Source organism: Sorex fumeus, unplaced genomic scaffold, assembly GCF_029834395.1.
Source record: "Sorex fumeus unplaced genomic scaffold, SorFum_2.1 ptg000233l, whole genome shotgun sequence".
In the NCBI taxonomy this organism is placed as follows: Eukaryota; Metazoa; Chordata; class Mammalia; order Eulipotyphla; family Soricidae; genus Sorex; species Sorex fumeus.
The window spans coordinates 589,889-605,448 of NW_026606290.1; the positions used below are offsets into that span (position 1 = coordinate 589,889).

Below are 15,560 nucleotides of genomic sequence, written 5' to 3' on the forward strand. Positions count from 1 at the left end.
GGCGGGCTGGGCCGGCGCCTTCTCTTCCGGCAGCCGGAGCCAAGCCGCGGGGTCGGCGGGCCGGGGGCGGGGTGGGGTGGGGGTGGGGGCGCCGCGCACGTGTCCCGGGGTCGCCCACCCGGCGGCGTCCGTCGCCCCGGCGCGAGCGACAACTTTTAAGTGGGCTTTTTAAAGGGCCTGTGGAACCTGCCCGGCTGTTTCCTCCGCATCCAACTTCTGGGCTGCGCGGAGACACGGGGGGTCGGGGGTGACATTGGAGGGGGTCAGGGCATGAGGCCCCGCCGGGGGGCGACGAGGGGCGGCTGCCGCGGGGCGACGCGGCGCGGCGCCTCAGGAAACGGGGCGTCCCGGGCGGCCCCGACTGCGGGGGCCCCAGCCGGGGGTCTCCGCCCCAGACAGCACCGCGTCGGCGCGGGCCGTCGGCCGCCCCGGGCTCCGCGCCCGCGCCCGCCCGCGCCCCCGGCCCGCGCAGGGGCTCCCGGCCTCAGGCCCGGCCCGGGCGCCGCTCAGGGACGGACGCCGACCCCCGCGGCCGCCATGATGGATCGGCGCCTCTCCGCACGGCGCCGGGCCCCGCCCCCCGCCCCGCCCCCGCGGCTCGGCGCGCGCCTCGCGGGCCCCGGGACCCCCGCACGGCCGCCCCCGGCACCGCCGCCGCCGCCGCGCCCGCCCGCCCGTCCGCCCGCCCGCGCGGCCCGCCGGAGCCCGGTCCGGCCCGACCTCCCGAGTGCGGCTCTTCCGAGCGCAAGGTGAGCGCCGAGGAAGCGCCCGCCTCCTCTGCGCTGCCATTGGTCCCCGGCAGTCCGGCCCGGTCGCTCCCCTCCGTGCCATTGGCCAGAGCCGGCGCTCGGCCGGCGCTCCCGGCCAACCACCTCCGGCGCAGCCCGCGGGGCGTGCCGGGAGTTGTAGTTCCGCGCCGCCCGCCCCTCTCGGAGACACCCCGGGACTTCTTGCCCTCTGCTCCGGGCTCCCGAACCTCGGTCCCGCCTTCGGGGTGCCCGCGGACAGCAGCCGGCGTCGCGCAGAGCTAGGCAATGCCTTCCCGGCGCGGGTAGTAAGGGTGGCGAGGAGAAAACTGCGGGTTGGATTTTCCCAGGACCGGAGTTGGAGGACTTCCTTGATCAGAACTCAAACTCAAGGAGAAACTCATTTCTCCCTCTGCTGGAAACCAGGAATTTGGTGCCTCTCCACTACCCCTCCCACATGTCCACCTTTCCCCATAAAAAGCATGGATTATTAAACTATCCACAAAAGACGACTGGAAAATATCTGGTCCATACCGCCAAATTTATTGTTTCTTTGTAGCAAAGGGAGGCTTATTCATTCCAGACACTGCATTTGTAAATTGCATTTTAGTCACTCAAGAGTTTGGAAAGAGTACAGTAAAGCACTTGCTTTGTACACAGCCAGGAGTGATCCCTGAGCACAGAGCCAGGGGTAAGCCCTGAGCACAGTGAGGTGTGACCAAATAGCATAACCAAAAGAGAATAAAGAGCTCACTTCTTAAGTGAACACCAAGTTACATTTACACGCATTTACACACATACACACACATCATCATCATTCTCCTCCTCCTCTGTATTAGCCCAGAAAAGGCCCCAGTTGTGAGGTTAGCAGGCCAGACAATGTCCCAGCACATCAAATCGTCTAGTTCGCCAATAATCCATCTTCCGCAGCTACAAAGCTCTCCAGAGGTCAGAGCACTGCAGATAAGGTGATAGCCTTGCATGAGGCCAACTGGGTTCCGTCCCCTGCACCCAGGAGTGACACTTGAGCACAAAACAAGGAGTCCTGAGCACCAATGGAAATGCTCCCTCCCCCAAAAAAATATAGCCAGAGGGCCAGAATAGTACCCTGGGTACAGGGCTTGCCTTGCATATGCAGCCAACCCTCTGGGCGCAATCCCCACACCCCATATGGTATCCTGAGCCCGCCAGGAATGATCCCCAAGTGCAGAGCCATGAGTAAGTCCTTACTTATTCTCAGGCACTATGGTCAGAGAATACAGATGTAAGGCATTTGCTTTGTAAGGAGCCAACCCAGATTCAGTCCCTGACACCACATACGAGCAGTTAGGAGCAGTCCTTGTGTGCCCTCTTCCAGAAAAAAAAAAAAAAAATTTAATAAAAAAAAACCTTCAACAGCCCCAGGCCTAAATTCCAGCAAGGGCACCTGCCTGACCCAAATGTCCATTTCCAAGAAGACCCATTCATGGCAGCCCCCACAATGCACTACAGCATCCATCAGAATCCTCTCGAACTGTCATGTAGGGCTCTCCCTTGTCCAACAAGGCATAGAAAAGCATAAGCTACAATCCAGCTGTGACAGTCGCCCTCTGAGCCCTGTCATCCTGCTCCAAAGCCCCTGGTTTTCCCACATACCACGCAGTGCCAAGGGACTGAAGACCTAGCAGACAATAGACCCTTCAGAAGGGGCTACTGGGACAGGAGACAGGACAGCGGGGAGGGCACTCGGCCAGCATGCGGCCAAACTGGGCTCAATCCCCGGCATCCCACATGGTCCTAAGCACCACCAGGAGTAACTCCTGAGTGCAGAGCCAGGAGGAACCCCCGAGTATCGTCAGGTAAAATAAACCCAGAAGTGACTACTAAGGGCAGGGCAGACCAGAGCTGCCTGATATAGCTCGTGGCTTACCTCTAGAAACATTTCTGTTGGAATGGGAAAGGCGCTGATTTTACAGACAACGATTTCCCATAAGAATTAGTCACCCAGAGGCCAGGGACGAGGCTCAGCTGTCTTGTTAAGTGTGAGTTAACAAGTTAACTCTTAAACTTGGGCCCTGGGTTCAGTCCCCAACATTGTTCTAAAAAATAAAAATAAATAATTTGAGAGAGGCCAGGGGTTAGCGATAGTAGAGGGAGTCAGGCACTCGCCTGACATATGGGTGACTTTTGGTCCCCAGCACCCCTTCAGAAGTGACCCCTGAACACACACATAATCAGAATACTACCAGGTGTGGCCCAAAATCTAGACAGAAAAAAAGAGGGGTCAGAGAAACAGTTCAACAGTAAGATATTGACCTCACATGTGGCCAGCCCAGGTTCCATGCCACTCACCGACCCCATAGCATTCCCCCAAGCACTGCCAGGAATGATTCCTGAGCACAAAGTAAAGAGTAACAACTGAGCACAGTCAGATATATACCAAAAATAAAGGGTATTTTTTTAAAATATCAAATTTAGAGCTAGGACTAAGAAACTCACGTTTGGGGTTGGAGTTGTTTTTATTTTTTTTTATTTATTTCTCCTCTACTTTTGCAGTGCAAGGGATCCAATTTAGGGCTTTTTACGTGTAAGTCCTCCAGCACTGAACTATGACCGCAGTCCCTCAACTCTGAGCTGAGCTAACTTTGCTCTCAAAAGTCTGGCCACCAGGTGCTTAGTACCATTCTTTTAAAATGTCACTGCCCTTAATTTTTTTTTTTTTTTGGCAGGGGAGAAGGGTTTCCAGTGGTTCTGGGTATGAGGCACGCACTATTCCTAGCTCTATGCTCAGAGTCGCTCCTGGCTGTGCTGAGGGCTGCACATGTTGGGGATCGAACCTGAACCTCTCCTGCGTGCAGTGCAAGTAACTGAGTCTGCTCCCTCTCCAACTGTCGCTCTTTCCCATCCCTAATTTACATGGCGCTCATTCCCTGCACATTATTCCACATTCACTCACGAAAGGTGGAAGAATCAGAACTCAAATACTTTTCCTGAACTAGTAATTCATTTGGCATTTCTGGAGACCCCACGTCAGGAACTGTGTTAGGCAATGGGCCTCAAGGGCGTGTGCAGACAGACACGCTGCTGTTCTGGAGGCGCCTCCCCTTAACAACCAGCAAGCACCAAAGCTAACGATGCGCAACAGCTTTGGAAGCTAGCAGGATGGGGCACCCTTATTCCGCCAAGATCCAAATGAACATCCACACCATGATCAGGGCCTCACAGGACAGGCAGATGAGCCCAGCTGGGGGCAGCTGACAGGAAGCCTGTCTCTGCCTGTCAAACACTAGGGCATCCTGGGGCCTGTCAGTGGGACACCCCTATGCACTTTGAGGAGATGAGGGAGAGGCACCTACCAGTGCTCGGGGCTTCTCCTGGCTCTGCATTCAGGAATCACTCCTGCTGGTGCTTGGGAGCTATATGGGATGCCAGGAATAGAACCTGGGTAGGTCGTGTGCAAGGCAAAAGCCTTACCTTCCGTTATAATCATTCCGGCCCTCCCCATGCACTTCTAACGGGTAGTTTTGTGACCTTCACAAGGACCAAGTGAGACAATGTTTGGCTCCCAGAATAACTGAGACTTCACAGAAGCGTGTGGTTTATCCTCATCTCTATTTTCCACTGTCACCTTTGCCTTGACATGAACCTCACCCCAATCTATAATATTTCCTTTGTTTGGGGCCATGCCTGCTGTCTTTCCATCCCAACTATTTTACCTGGAGCTGCATTATACTACTTCACTCCCAACGGCCCTGGAGAATATGCCTAGGTGTGCCATGGAGGGTTCTCGACCACACACAGAGCAGTGCTGGGGGTGGCGTGAGGGCCCCCAGCTCCGTACTCAGGGACCAGACACGTGCTGGAGATGGGCCCCCTGGCACTCCAGCCCTCAGGGTTATCTCAAAATACCTCTGAGGACTAAAACTAGACTTCAGAATTCAGGAAAACGCCTGACAATTTGAAGACCTAAATGCTGCTGCATATTGGGGGAGAGCCTCTAAGTTCATCTATTCTCGCATGTTTCAGCTTCACCTTCAGAAAGCAGAGTCTTAAGAGTTGCTTCGAGGGGCCGGAGCAATAGAGCGGGTAGGGCGTTTGCCTTCCACGTGGCCGACCCGGGTTCGATCCCCGGCATCCCATCTGGTGCCCCAAGCACCACCAGGAGTAATTCCTGAGCACAGAGCCAGGAGTGACCCCAGAGCATCGCTGGGTGTGACCCAAAAAGGCAAAAAAAAAAAAAAGTTGCTTCAAACTATTTCAGTGGAATGAGTGGACACGGGCGCCCTCTGCTGGACCACAGGAAGTAGATGGTGGCTCTCTAGCATGTCCAGGCAGGGGGCACGCAGAGAAGCCGGCCAAAGGAGCTGCAGAGGCCAGGGGGGTTTCAGGCTCACACGCGGCGTCCCGGAGCAAGGCCAAGCCAGGACTCTGGCTCCCAAGGGTCCGCATTCTTTCTGAATAATTCTGAACAAGTGAGCCGCTTGAAAGCAACAACAGAGGCTGCACAAACTCCTCAAAGGAGATGGTACAGTTGGGAGAGCTGAGGTAAAGACACCTCTCCTATTGAGACATGTCAGAACTAGGAATGGGCCCTTCAGAGCAGGGCGAGGCTCAAAGGGCTGAGTGTGCACTCTCTACAAGCAGGAGCCCAGGCTTGATCCCCAGCACCACGCAGAGTCAGATATAGCTCCCCGGGGCTGGAGCAACAGTACAGCAGGGAGGGCGTTTGCCTTGTACACAGTCGACCCGGGTTCGATCCGTGGCATCCCAGATTTCCCCCAGGCCCTGCCACAAGTGATCCCTGAGTGCAGAGGCAGGAATGACCCCTAAGCATCACCATGTGTGACCCAAAAACCAAAAAGGAAAAAAAAAAAAGAGATAGTCCCCAAGTTTGGGGGTTGGAGACAGTAGTTCGCCTTGCATACACTTGCCCCCGTTTCGATCCCCAACACTCCAAACGGCCCCCCAGAACACCACCAGGAGCGATCCCTGAGTCAGAAGCAAGCCCTCAGCACCGCCACGGGGGCTTCAAAACCAAAACCAAACTAAGCTCATTTCCCAAACTGCTTCTGCAATCACAGCTGCCTGTGTCTAGGAGACCAGAGCTGTCAGGATTTGCATCTGCTTATTTGTTACTGCCTCCCTCAACCACAGTACACAGTGAAGGTCCATCGATTCTGAGTATGACACAGTCCCCTGCAATATGGAATGAAGCAGCGCTTCAGACTGAAGAGCGCTCAAAGGGCTGGAGTGCGGACTCTGCATGCTGGAGGCCCGGCTTCATCCCTGGGTCTCGCTGGAGCGCCCCGCCCCACCAGACAGACAGACAGACAGACAGACACACACACACACACACACACACACACACACACACACACAGAGTGCTAGAGCACAGAATTCATACATAAGCCTGAGGTTTGATCCCTGGCACCCCCCAAACGCCCCCAAAGTTTCCCAAAACCTAAATCAAGGCACCTTTCACTGAGTTGGTCTCCCCAGCAGTGTGGGCTCTGCCCAGGGTGCTCTGGGGCCTGGTGCAGGTCAGGCAGGTGCGCTGACCTGGAGTCGTGTCTCCCTGGAGCCCGGGCAGCTGTTCACCAGAAAAGCAGCCCAGCATGCCTCAGTGGGAACCGCCGCTTAGCACTCCGGGAGGGTGGGGGAACCAGCCATGCCCAGGGGTCACTCCTGGTGGTGCCCGGGGGTCCTACAAGGTGCTGGGGATCAAACCCAGGTCAGCTGCGTACAAGGCGACCACCTACCCGCTGTGCTCTTGCTTCGGCCCGTCTTCTTAGCGCTTGAATTATTTCAAGGTGATCGGCACAGAAGAAACCAGCTTTTCTCTTGCCGTCTAGCTCTGACATTCACTTCAGTCAGAGCCCCGGAAACTCCTATCACCGACAACGCGACTTTCACACGATTGCTCGGGAACTTTATTCCTCCACGAGCTGTCGGGCCGACTCTCCCCATTTTCCTCAGCAACACCCCGGTGCAGGATGAGGCCAGAGAGCCGAGGGTCAGGAAGGCCACGGTGAGATTTCCCGGGGCGTCCTGCGGTGGTGGAGTCGTGACCAAAGAAGACCAGGCTCCCTGGAGGGCTTCGGGACAGGAGTCCATGCGGCCAGGAGTGCTGCCGGCACCCTCGGCTGGGCGCTGGGCCCTGAGCGGCTCCCCTCCCCGGGCAGGAGAGCAGTCTGCAGGCAGGTGGTGGGTGCCGGGCTCCATGGAGCTGCGCCTGGGCACACCCAAAGCTTCCTCTGAGCTGCTCCAGGCCGGGCACGGGTGTTGGCGCCATGCCCCTAGCCCTCCTGCTCCAGAAGCCGCTGGCGCGTCTCCATCACGATCTCCTCCACCACCTCTGGCTTGAGGATGTCTTTGATCTGAGAGGAAGAGGCAGGAGTTCGTTCCCCAAAGCAGCCCCAGGCACACGGCGGGCACCGGCTTAGGGCACAGGCTTAGCCCGCAAGTCTGGGTTGGATCCTCCAGCCCAGAGCTGCAGTACCTGAGCACCACCAGACGTAGACCCCCCTCCCCCCACCTACCCAAACCCAATGGGAGGAGCAGCCCCCACGAGCAACCTGGGGCCAAGGGAAAGGGCGAAGGCCAGCGAGCCCTGCATTTCCTGGCACAGATGCGGGGTCCTGGCAGACTGGGGTACTCCGGAAGCAGCACTGCATCAGGGGACCCCGCAGCTCCACTCCTGCCTGGCCCCCCAACTCTGTCTGAGAGCGAAAGGCGACGCGGAGGGCGTTCCCAGTGTTCGGGGGAGCCAGGGAGCCCAGGCAGGGGCGGCGCAGGCCCCAGCAACTACCTGATGCGGCAAGGATGCCTCGAAGCAGTACAGGATGCTGGTGTCATAGAGCATCATCCTCTGCGTCACCAGTGCCACGATGCAGTTCCGGAGCCGCGAGATCACCTCCCGGTCGGCGAGTGAGACGGGCTGGCAGAGGAGAGGTCTGAGGGCTGTGGCCACAGCTGGCTCCTGGCCACCCTTTGGCAATGACCCCACAACCCCGCTGACTCCTCCACCAAGACCAAACGCGCGGCCAAACTGGCCTCCCGCTCACCAACACACCAGGGCTCAGAGCCCAAAGGAATGGCTCCTGGCGAGCCCCTACCAGCAGCAGCCCAAGGGCCCCCTACCTCCAGGTTGGCCACGAAGCCCCCTGCTTCGTCATCCTTGTGCTCAGGCGTTGGGTAGATCCAGATGAAGCCGTTGTTGCCCAGGATGACAGACGCCCCGCACGGCAGATCGTGGAAGTGGGTCTTCTGCCTCTTCACCAGGGAGGGGGACACCTGGACCAAGACGCCCTGACCCAGCTAAGGGGACAGAACAGAGAGAGTTGCAGGGCCTGGGAAAAGAGGGCGCCTCAGTGTGCCCTGGCTCGCCGGGGCCAGGCCCTCTCCCCTGGCCCAAGATCCCACAGGTCAGCCCGCCCACCGTCACCTGGGACGGGATCAGGAACATCTGGCCCCAGTCACTGGGGACAAGGAGGACCAGCCCAGCCCACACACCTCCCGCACGCCTCACATCTGCCACCCAGCTGGCGCAGAAGTGCCAAGGGGCCAATCCCTCCCTGTCCAGCAGGCAGCGCCCAGAGCACCCCAGCAGCCGAGCGTCTGAAGCGACAGGTGCGCATGAGGCAACTCCCGGGACATGATAAAGCCCATGAAGGGCAAGAGGGGTCTGCGCCACTCAGTGTGGGGGCCACAGTGGCGGCACAGCGGGCAGGGCACTTGCCTGGCATGCAGCTGACCCTGTTATGGTCACCTGCACCCCAAAGCCCTGAGCACCCCTGGGTATGGCCCAACAGCCCCCATCACCAAAGAGCAGAAGAAAAAAAAAAGATTTGGGACAGAGAAATAACACAGCCCCCAAGCCCCACCAGGAGAGATCCCTGAGCACAAAACTAGGCCCAAGCACTATCAGGTGTGGCCCCAACACAAAAGCAAGAACAAAAAAACCTCAAAAAAGAAAAAAGAAAAAAGAGGGGGCTGGAGAGATAGCACAGCGGGTAGGGCATTTGCCTTGGACGCAGCCAACCCGGGTTCGATTCCCAGCATCACATATGGTCACCTAAGCACTGCCAGGAGTGATTCCTGAGTGCAGAGGCAGGAGTAACCCCCGTGCATCGCCAGGTGTGACCCAAAAAGAAAAAACAGAAAGGTCCACCCTGACAAAGCCAAGGGAGGCAGTAAGTCTGGTCTCAGAAGGCTGCTGGTCTCCACCACTGGACGCCTGAGACCATGCCCACTGTCCCAGGGGCAGGGCAGTGGTTAGGGCACCCACCTGGCACATGCTGCCCTGGGTCCAATTCTGGCCCCACAGGGTCCCCCGAGCAGCAGTAGGTGCCATCTTGGAAGCCGGCAAGCACCCCGGGGTGAGGCCTTGGGGAGCCCAGCACTGTGGGGGCGGCCCAGGCAGCACCAGGGCCAGCAGCCCCTTTGCCAAGTGTTGCCGAGTAGCCTCCAGAGGACAGTGCGGGAGGCCTCCCAAACAAGAACAGGACACTGTTCCTGGGATCACCGTCACCCGCAGAGCAGCAGGACCCCAGGTGGAGCAGCACCAGGTCCAGCTACCAAAACAGAAGCTGCAGTGGGGACAGCAGGGCCCCTCCTGTTTGTATTATAGTATTGGGGTCACAGCCACTGGTGACGGGGAGGGGGTACTCGGAGAATCGGACCCATCACACACTCCGGGTCTTCCCTTCGTGGCCCTGGGGTCCATGCCTGAGCCTAATTCTGGGGCTCTACTGACCCCAACTCAGGGGAGCGCTGGGGATGCAGAAGCAGACTTACTTTTCCGTATTTCAGACTCCGAGTGTGGAGGGAAACGGCGCCATCAGAGAACACGGCCTGGACCTCGGCCTGGCCCGGGGTGAAGGAGCAAACACTTTCAGGGCCCCACCTCCCCAGCTGTCCTCCCAGCCCAGGGCCTCCCGGTGCCATGACAGAGGAGCCCCTTTCTACTCCTGGGTGCCCCGACTTGAAAAAGGCTGTCCTGTTCGCAACCCAAGCACAGGCCGGAGCAACGTGCAGGAGCCCGAGAGGCCGGACAGCACCTCCGCACTGGACAGGCCATGCCCCCCCACACCCCCGCAGACTGGAAGGGCAGCACAGGATACGCTGATGAGGTCCCCTTCCTGCAGGAAGCCTCTCATGGCCAGCTCGTCCTCCGCTGATCGCCGCCTCTGAAATACACGCGCAGAACGCACCACGTGACCGGAAGTGGTGGCAAGCCCCCGCCCCTTCTCCTGCCCTGTTGCAGCCCTGTCCCCAGCCCTGTGCCCAGCCCCGTGCCTTCCTCCTGCCTGTCCCCAGCCCGGTCCGTTTCCGTGAATACTCTGAAAGCTGCCGCTAGATATCCACAATGCAACACAGCGGGTCACTGGTGTCCCTCAGGGGGACAGGAATGGGGACAGGCACGAGCACAGCCAGGGCGCCTCATCTGCCGGCTCACTCTTCGGATCAATAGCCCGACTTCCTGGGACTGTGCCTGGTGGTCCGCCCAGACCACATTCCCCATCACTCCTGCCCCACGGGGTCACCTCAGCACTGACCCACTCCACCCTCTGGGCTAAGACAAGGGGCACCATCTTTTAGGGAGGACTGCAGGCAAGTGGCGTGATAGCCTGGAATGCCCTAAAGCGCAGCCATCCAAGCAGAGCTCCACGCACAGTTGCCACCCAGAGAAGGAGCCGAATGGGACACCCGCAGCCTCAGCAGGAGCCCAGCTAAGAGAGGTGGGTCTCTCCAGACACCCACTTCGGGGGTCCGCCTCTGGATAAAGCAGTCCCCTAGGGCCGGAGCGATGGTACAGCAGGAACAGCACTTGCCTTGCCTTGCGGCCGACCTGGGTTCCATCCCGGCATCCCAGATGGTCCCCTGAGCACTACCAGGAGTGATTCCTGAGCACAGAGCCAGGAGTAACCCCTGAGCCCTGCTGGATGTGGCCCCAAAACAAAACTCAGCTGAGTTCCCTGGAGGCACCAAGGACCCCAAAACTGGAGCTAGCCGGGGTGATGCTAGGAGCCCGCCATTGGCCCTTACCAGCTCCCCTCCAGGAAGGTTCATGGACGACAGGAGCAGGACCGAGTCCAGTCTGGAGTTGGTCTCCACCTTCCACCTCTTCTGCTGAACCTACAAACAGAGAAAGTCCACGCCTGGCCACTGAGTCCAGGATAGCTCTCCCAACACACGTGACCAGTAACCTCACATAAACAAGGCACCCTGACACCCACGGCCACATGCAGACACAATCACATTCATTCAGACACCAGCTGGCCTTGGCGCGGCCCAGACAGACCCGAGAGCCAATTACCTCGGTGATCCGCCCGACCACGATGTCCCCTACCTCACCGTTGTACCTGAAAGGGAAGCAGAAGGCGACCTGTCAACGCGGGCGCATCACGAGGGGTCCAGGTGCCATCGGAGGCTCCACTGGACAGGAGCAGACCCTGGTTGGGGGTCCCGCTGAGTAAGCACCCTAGGTTCCTCCAACACTCTCAGCAGATGGTGATTTCAGTCTTGGGTGTGGGGCCGGAGCAGGCATACAGCGGGAGGTGGTTTACTTAGCACGTACCTGACCGGGTTCTAACCCCAGCACCCCACATGGTCCCACAAGCCCCACCAGGAGTGATCCCTAAGGAGTAAGCCCTGAGAACCACTGGGTGTGACACAAAAAAGGGGAAAATAAAAAAACAGTCCTGTGTGTGGCGAGCCCTGGACACTGCTTGAAGGAGCACCGGAACCCTGCCTGAGGGGCCGGAGAGAGCACAGCAGTGATGGCACTGACCTTGCACGTGGCCCACAAGGGTTTCCAATCCCCAGCATCGCATATGGTCCCGGGGTCCCTGGGCACTGCCAGCTGCGGCCCCAACCCACCCCCCCGCAAAAAAAATCAAAGCCTGCATGATAAGTTTGGCATAGTGGGATTCAGAGACAGAGAGAAGACACGTCTAACCAACCAGTGCACTCTCCGTCCCGTGTACCCCGGGCCCCTCTAACTAGTTCCTCAGCCCAGTGCAGGTGACGAGGCCCAGACGTGGTCCAGGCTGGACCATGGTGCAGTTCAGCCCCTGCCCATCCGACTTAATGACCCCCCTCCTACATCCCCTGGGAATGTGCCATTCCTGAACTGGCCAGCACCCAACCCCCTGCAGAAGCCCCCCAACTCCCCCAATCACTGATAGATTCTCTCCAAGCTCGAACCACCTCAGGAAAGGGCTCGGGGCCAGAGCAACAGTACAGCAGCGAGGCCAAGCCGGGTTAGATCCCCGGTACCCGATATGGTCCCCAGGGACCCTCCAGGAGTGATCCCCGAGTACAGAGCCAGGGGTAAGCCCTGAGCACCCCCAGCTGTGGTCCCCAAGCAAACAACAACCTAAAAAGCAAGAAAATGCCTCAAGCCCGCTGCTCCAGGCTGGACTGCCGGCCGAGGGTTCCTCTGCCCGAGGACACAGGCAAAGACACGCTGGACACAGGCAAGGACATGCGCTGCCCCGGGAGGCCATCCCCGCCTCGACTCACAGGCACCGTCCGAGGCTCCCGAGGACACATGCGGCTGCTCCATCCTGAGGAGTGAGCCCGGAGACTGAGACCTCTGTGGGACTCGCCCGACTCACCTCAGCCACCCCACAAGCCAAAAGCCCAGAGCGTCAGTACCCAAAGCAGCCCTAGTGACCCGCCTGCAGCCTAGGTCAGGGCCAAGGCGCCCGGCCTGTGTGGGCTGACCCTAATGACCCCGGGGCCCACAAGGCCCCCAGGCAGATGGCGCCCGCTTCAACCCCACCTGCTCCGAAGCTGCCCATAAAGGCAGGTGGTCTCCGCCACGCCAGCCCGAAGCCAACCCGAACCCTCTCCGGGCGTGCCCACGCTCATCTGCTCTGCCCCACCGGCTTCCCCTCCAGGGTGGACCGTTACATGGCCTTCGGAACATATAACTGCAGCCGAGCAGGCGGGTCTGTGGGATGCCTCCAGGGTCCAGAGAGCTTCGACGGCAGGGGGCATCTCAGAAGCCCACAGCACACGCTCACTACCTCCAGCCAATGGTGATGCTCAAACTCAGGCTGGGGGTGTTGGGGTGTGGGGGCCACAAAAAAACGACTGCAACATGCACCACGGAGCTCATGGCCCCCAGGGGGGAAAGACACACATCTGTGTTCTCACCTGGTTTTCAGAGCCTTCACACAGATGAGCTTGTTCACTCTCTCCACGGAGCCGGCCACAGATGCGATGAGCTTCTCCTCCCCCATGTAGGTCCCGTGGCCCCTGTGTAAGGGGAAGGCAGAAGAGACAGGGTGACACACGGTCCCACCACGGATGCTCTGGGCCGGAAAGCACAGAGGCTGAGGCACCTACCTTGCAGCCCATCCACCCAGTTCAATGCCCGCCACCACCCAGGGTCACGAAGTGCCATGCAAACCAGCACAAGAGAATGACGTAACCCAGAACTCGCAGCCCCTCCTGCTTTGTTTACAGGCGGGTGGCTTTCTTGGAAAAATTCAATTTTGCACATGTGTTATTTTGGGGGAGATGCACACCTGACAGTACTCAGGACTTACTTTTAAAAAGTTCTGTGCTTAAGGATCCTCCTTGGGGAGGGTCAATGACAATACAGAGGGCGCTTGCCTTGCATATGGCCAACTTGGGTTCGATCCGAGCACCGTCAGGAGTGATTCAATCTCAGAGCAGAGTCAAGAGTGACCCCTGAGCGTTGCATCGCTCCTGGCAGTGCTTGGTGTCAGGATTCTAACAGTGACCGCACTGCCCCACGGCTGCATGCTTGGCAAGCGCCTTCCCCTTCAGACTCTCTCTCCAGTGCCATGAATTCATAGTTTGGTTTTTGATTTTTGGGGTCACAGCTGGCAGTGCTCGGGGCTTCCTCCTGGCGGGGCTCATGGAACCATATGGGGTGCCGGGGTCAAATCTGGGTCAGGCGCATGGAAAGAAAGCACAGTACTCACTGGTCTATCGCTCCAGCCCCCGGAATCAATACTGTTCGGCAACTTACTTCACTGAGAGCCCCTGGAGTTCTTCCCTGATTACCCAAATGTCTCTGCATCCGACAGTCCTGCAGGGCGCTCCCCACCTTACACTCAGGCCCCTCGACTTCCCCTTTTCTTCCACTACCATTCCAGCCCACGTCTCCAGCGACCCGAGCACTGCGCTTACTGTCCTCTCCCCCAACCCCATCAAGCCTGAGGCCGGAGAGCTGGCTCCAAGGGCTGGGGCGCACGCTTTCATGGCAGGAAGCCTGGCGTGGCTCATTCCTGACCCCCGCACTCAGAGATCACTCCTGGGGTGGGGGGGTGGGGGGTCGGCCCCATGGAAGGCAAGGCGCTACCCACTGAGCTCTCTCTCCAGCCCCGACTTTGTTTTCCGTTGAACCCCTTTGACGATACTGACTCTGCGTCGTAGGGGGGGCTTGGGGAGTCCTCCCAGCTGGGTGTTTGTGGTTCCTGGCACTCCCAAAGCCCCCTACAAACGTATCTTGGAGGCATGAATGAAGGAGGCTGAATGGTAACAATTCCTGGACTCCAATCGTCTCAAACTCAGAGGCGCAGGGGCGCAGGGGCGCAGGCATACCATCGCCCCCTTGTCTCCCCCCCCCCCAAAAAAAACCAAACCGAAACAACTTAAACACCGGGAGCGTTCACCTCTGGGGGTTGCCCCGATGGGGAGTTTCGCTGCCCTTGACAATGGTCTCTAAGTCTGCCTACGCGTCCGTTACCGCATCAGTTACCGCGTCCTGTTACCGCGTCCGTTGGCGCGTCCGTTGGCGCGTCCGTTAGCGCGTCCGTTACGGCCACTCCCGGTCTCCTTCGGGGGCGGGGACTGACCGCTGGCTACGGAGGCCGGCAGCGGCCCGAATCCCAACCTGGGCTGCACGCGGCACCGTCTGCCGGTCCAACCCGAGCCCGAACAACCGACTCCGACGCGGAGCTGCGGGCGGGCGGGGCGACCGCCCCGGAAGGCGCCCAGGTCTCGGACCCGGGTCGGGGCCGGGGCAGCGGCGGCCCGGGGCTGCGGCGGGCTCGGGACACGGGGAAGGCTCCAGCCGTGCTCGCGGCAGACCCCCCCCCGGCCGGCCCCAGCCCCGCGCCCCTCCCCCCAGAGCGTTCCTCTGACTAAGTAATAAAACGCGCGGAGACTGCGAGCCGGGTCTCGGCCGGCAGGCCACGTGCAGGCGGCCACGGCGCCCCTGCGGGCCCGAGGCCCCCCCCAGTCCCGCGTACCGCATGAAGCCGGTGTCCGTGGTGATCGTGTCCCCCGGCACCACCAGGTGCTTCTTGGTGTCGCGGCCCAGGGTCTCGCCGACGGGCTTGCGAGCAACCGGCAGCCGCATCTCCATCGCCATCTTGGCGCCAAAGACCGGCGCAGGCGCAGTCCGGCCAGGACCCGCGAGAACAGGCTCCGCGATTCCCCATTGGCGAGCGGGGAGCGTGGTGGGCGGGGCCTCGTGGAAGCCGCCAATAGAAACGCACGGCCTGGCAGCCATGCTGACTCTTGGCAAGCGCTAGGGTATCTAACAGGGAAGAAGGAAGTCAGGTGACCATGTTTACTCTTGGCAAGGAGGCGCCTGTGGACTGATAAAATCTGGGAATGTGAAATGAATGACTTCCTGTCAAAACTGCCTGGGACGTATCATCCCATTCATTGTTTACCAGTTATTAGAAGTCATTGAGAAGCCATTGAGAAATGTCAGTGTCCTTCTAAACTCTGATATCTTATATGAGAGTGCGCAAGTGAGTGCGAGGTGGGCTCTGCAGGAAAGCATTTGAACTGGAAGCAAGGTCCTTTTCAAGTTGTTCCTCATGGTCCCGGTAATCTGCAATA

At 59.3% G+C, this 15,560-nt stretch overlaps 2 protein-coding genes across 3 annotated transcripts; both read right to left on the reverse strand.

Annotated features, from left to right (window-relative positions):
• Positions 1 to 10: 10 nt before the first annotated feature.
• On the reverse strand, positions 11 to 15,090 carry EXOSC2 (exosome component 2). Of its 2 annotated transcripts, XM_056108933.1 has the most exons (10): positions 14,960 to 15,090; positions 12,891 to 12,992; positions 11,044 to 11,089; positions 10,773 to 10,862; positions 9,848 to 9,913; positions 9,522 to 9,590; positions 7,866 to 8,042; positions 7,534 to 7,662; positions 7,020 to 7,102; positions 11 to 23 (listed from the first exon to the last, which is right to left on the reverse strand). In XM_056108933.1, exons 1-9 carry the CDS (start codon positions 15,079 to 15,081, stop codon positions 7,022 to 7,024), a joined length of 882 nt encoding a protein of 293 aa, XP_055964908.1. In that variant the 5' UTR covers positions 15,082 to 15,090; the 3' UTR covers positions 11 to 23; positions 7,020 to 7,021. The 2 variants fall into 2 exon arrangements, with proteins under 2 accessions (XP_055964908.1, XP_055964907.1); XM_056108932.1 differs by lacking the exon at positions 11 to 23 and having other exon boundaries at positions 6,374 to 7,102.
• On the reverse strand, positions 55 to 284 carry LOC130018068 (uncharacterized). The gene has a single exon (XM_056108935.1). The coding sequence runs from the start codon at positions 252 to 254 to the stop codon at positions 156 to 158; it is 99 nt and encodes a 32-aa protein (XP_055964910.1). The 5' UTR covers positions 255 to 284; the 3' UTR covers positions 55 to 155.
• Positions 15,091 to 15,560: the final 470 nt, after the last annotated feature.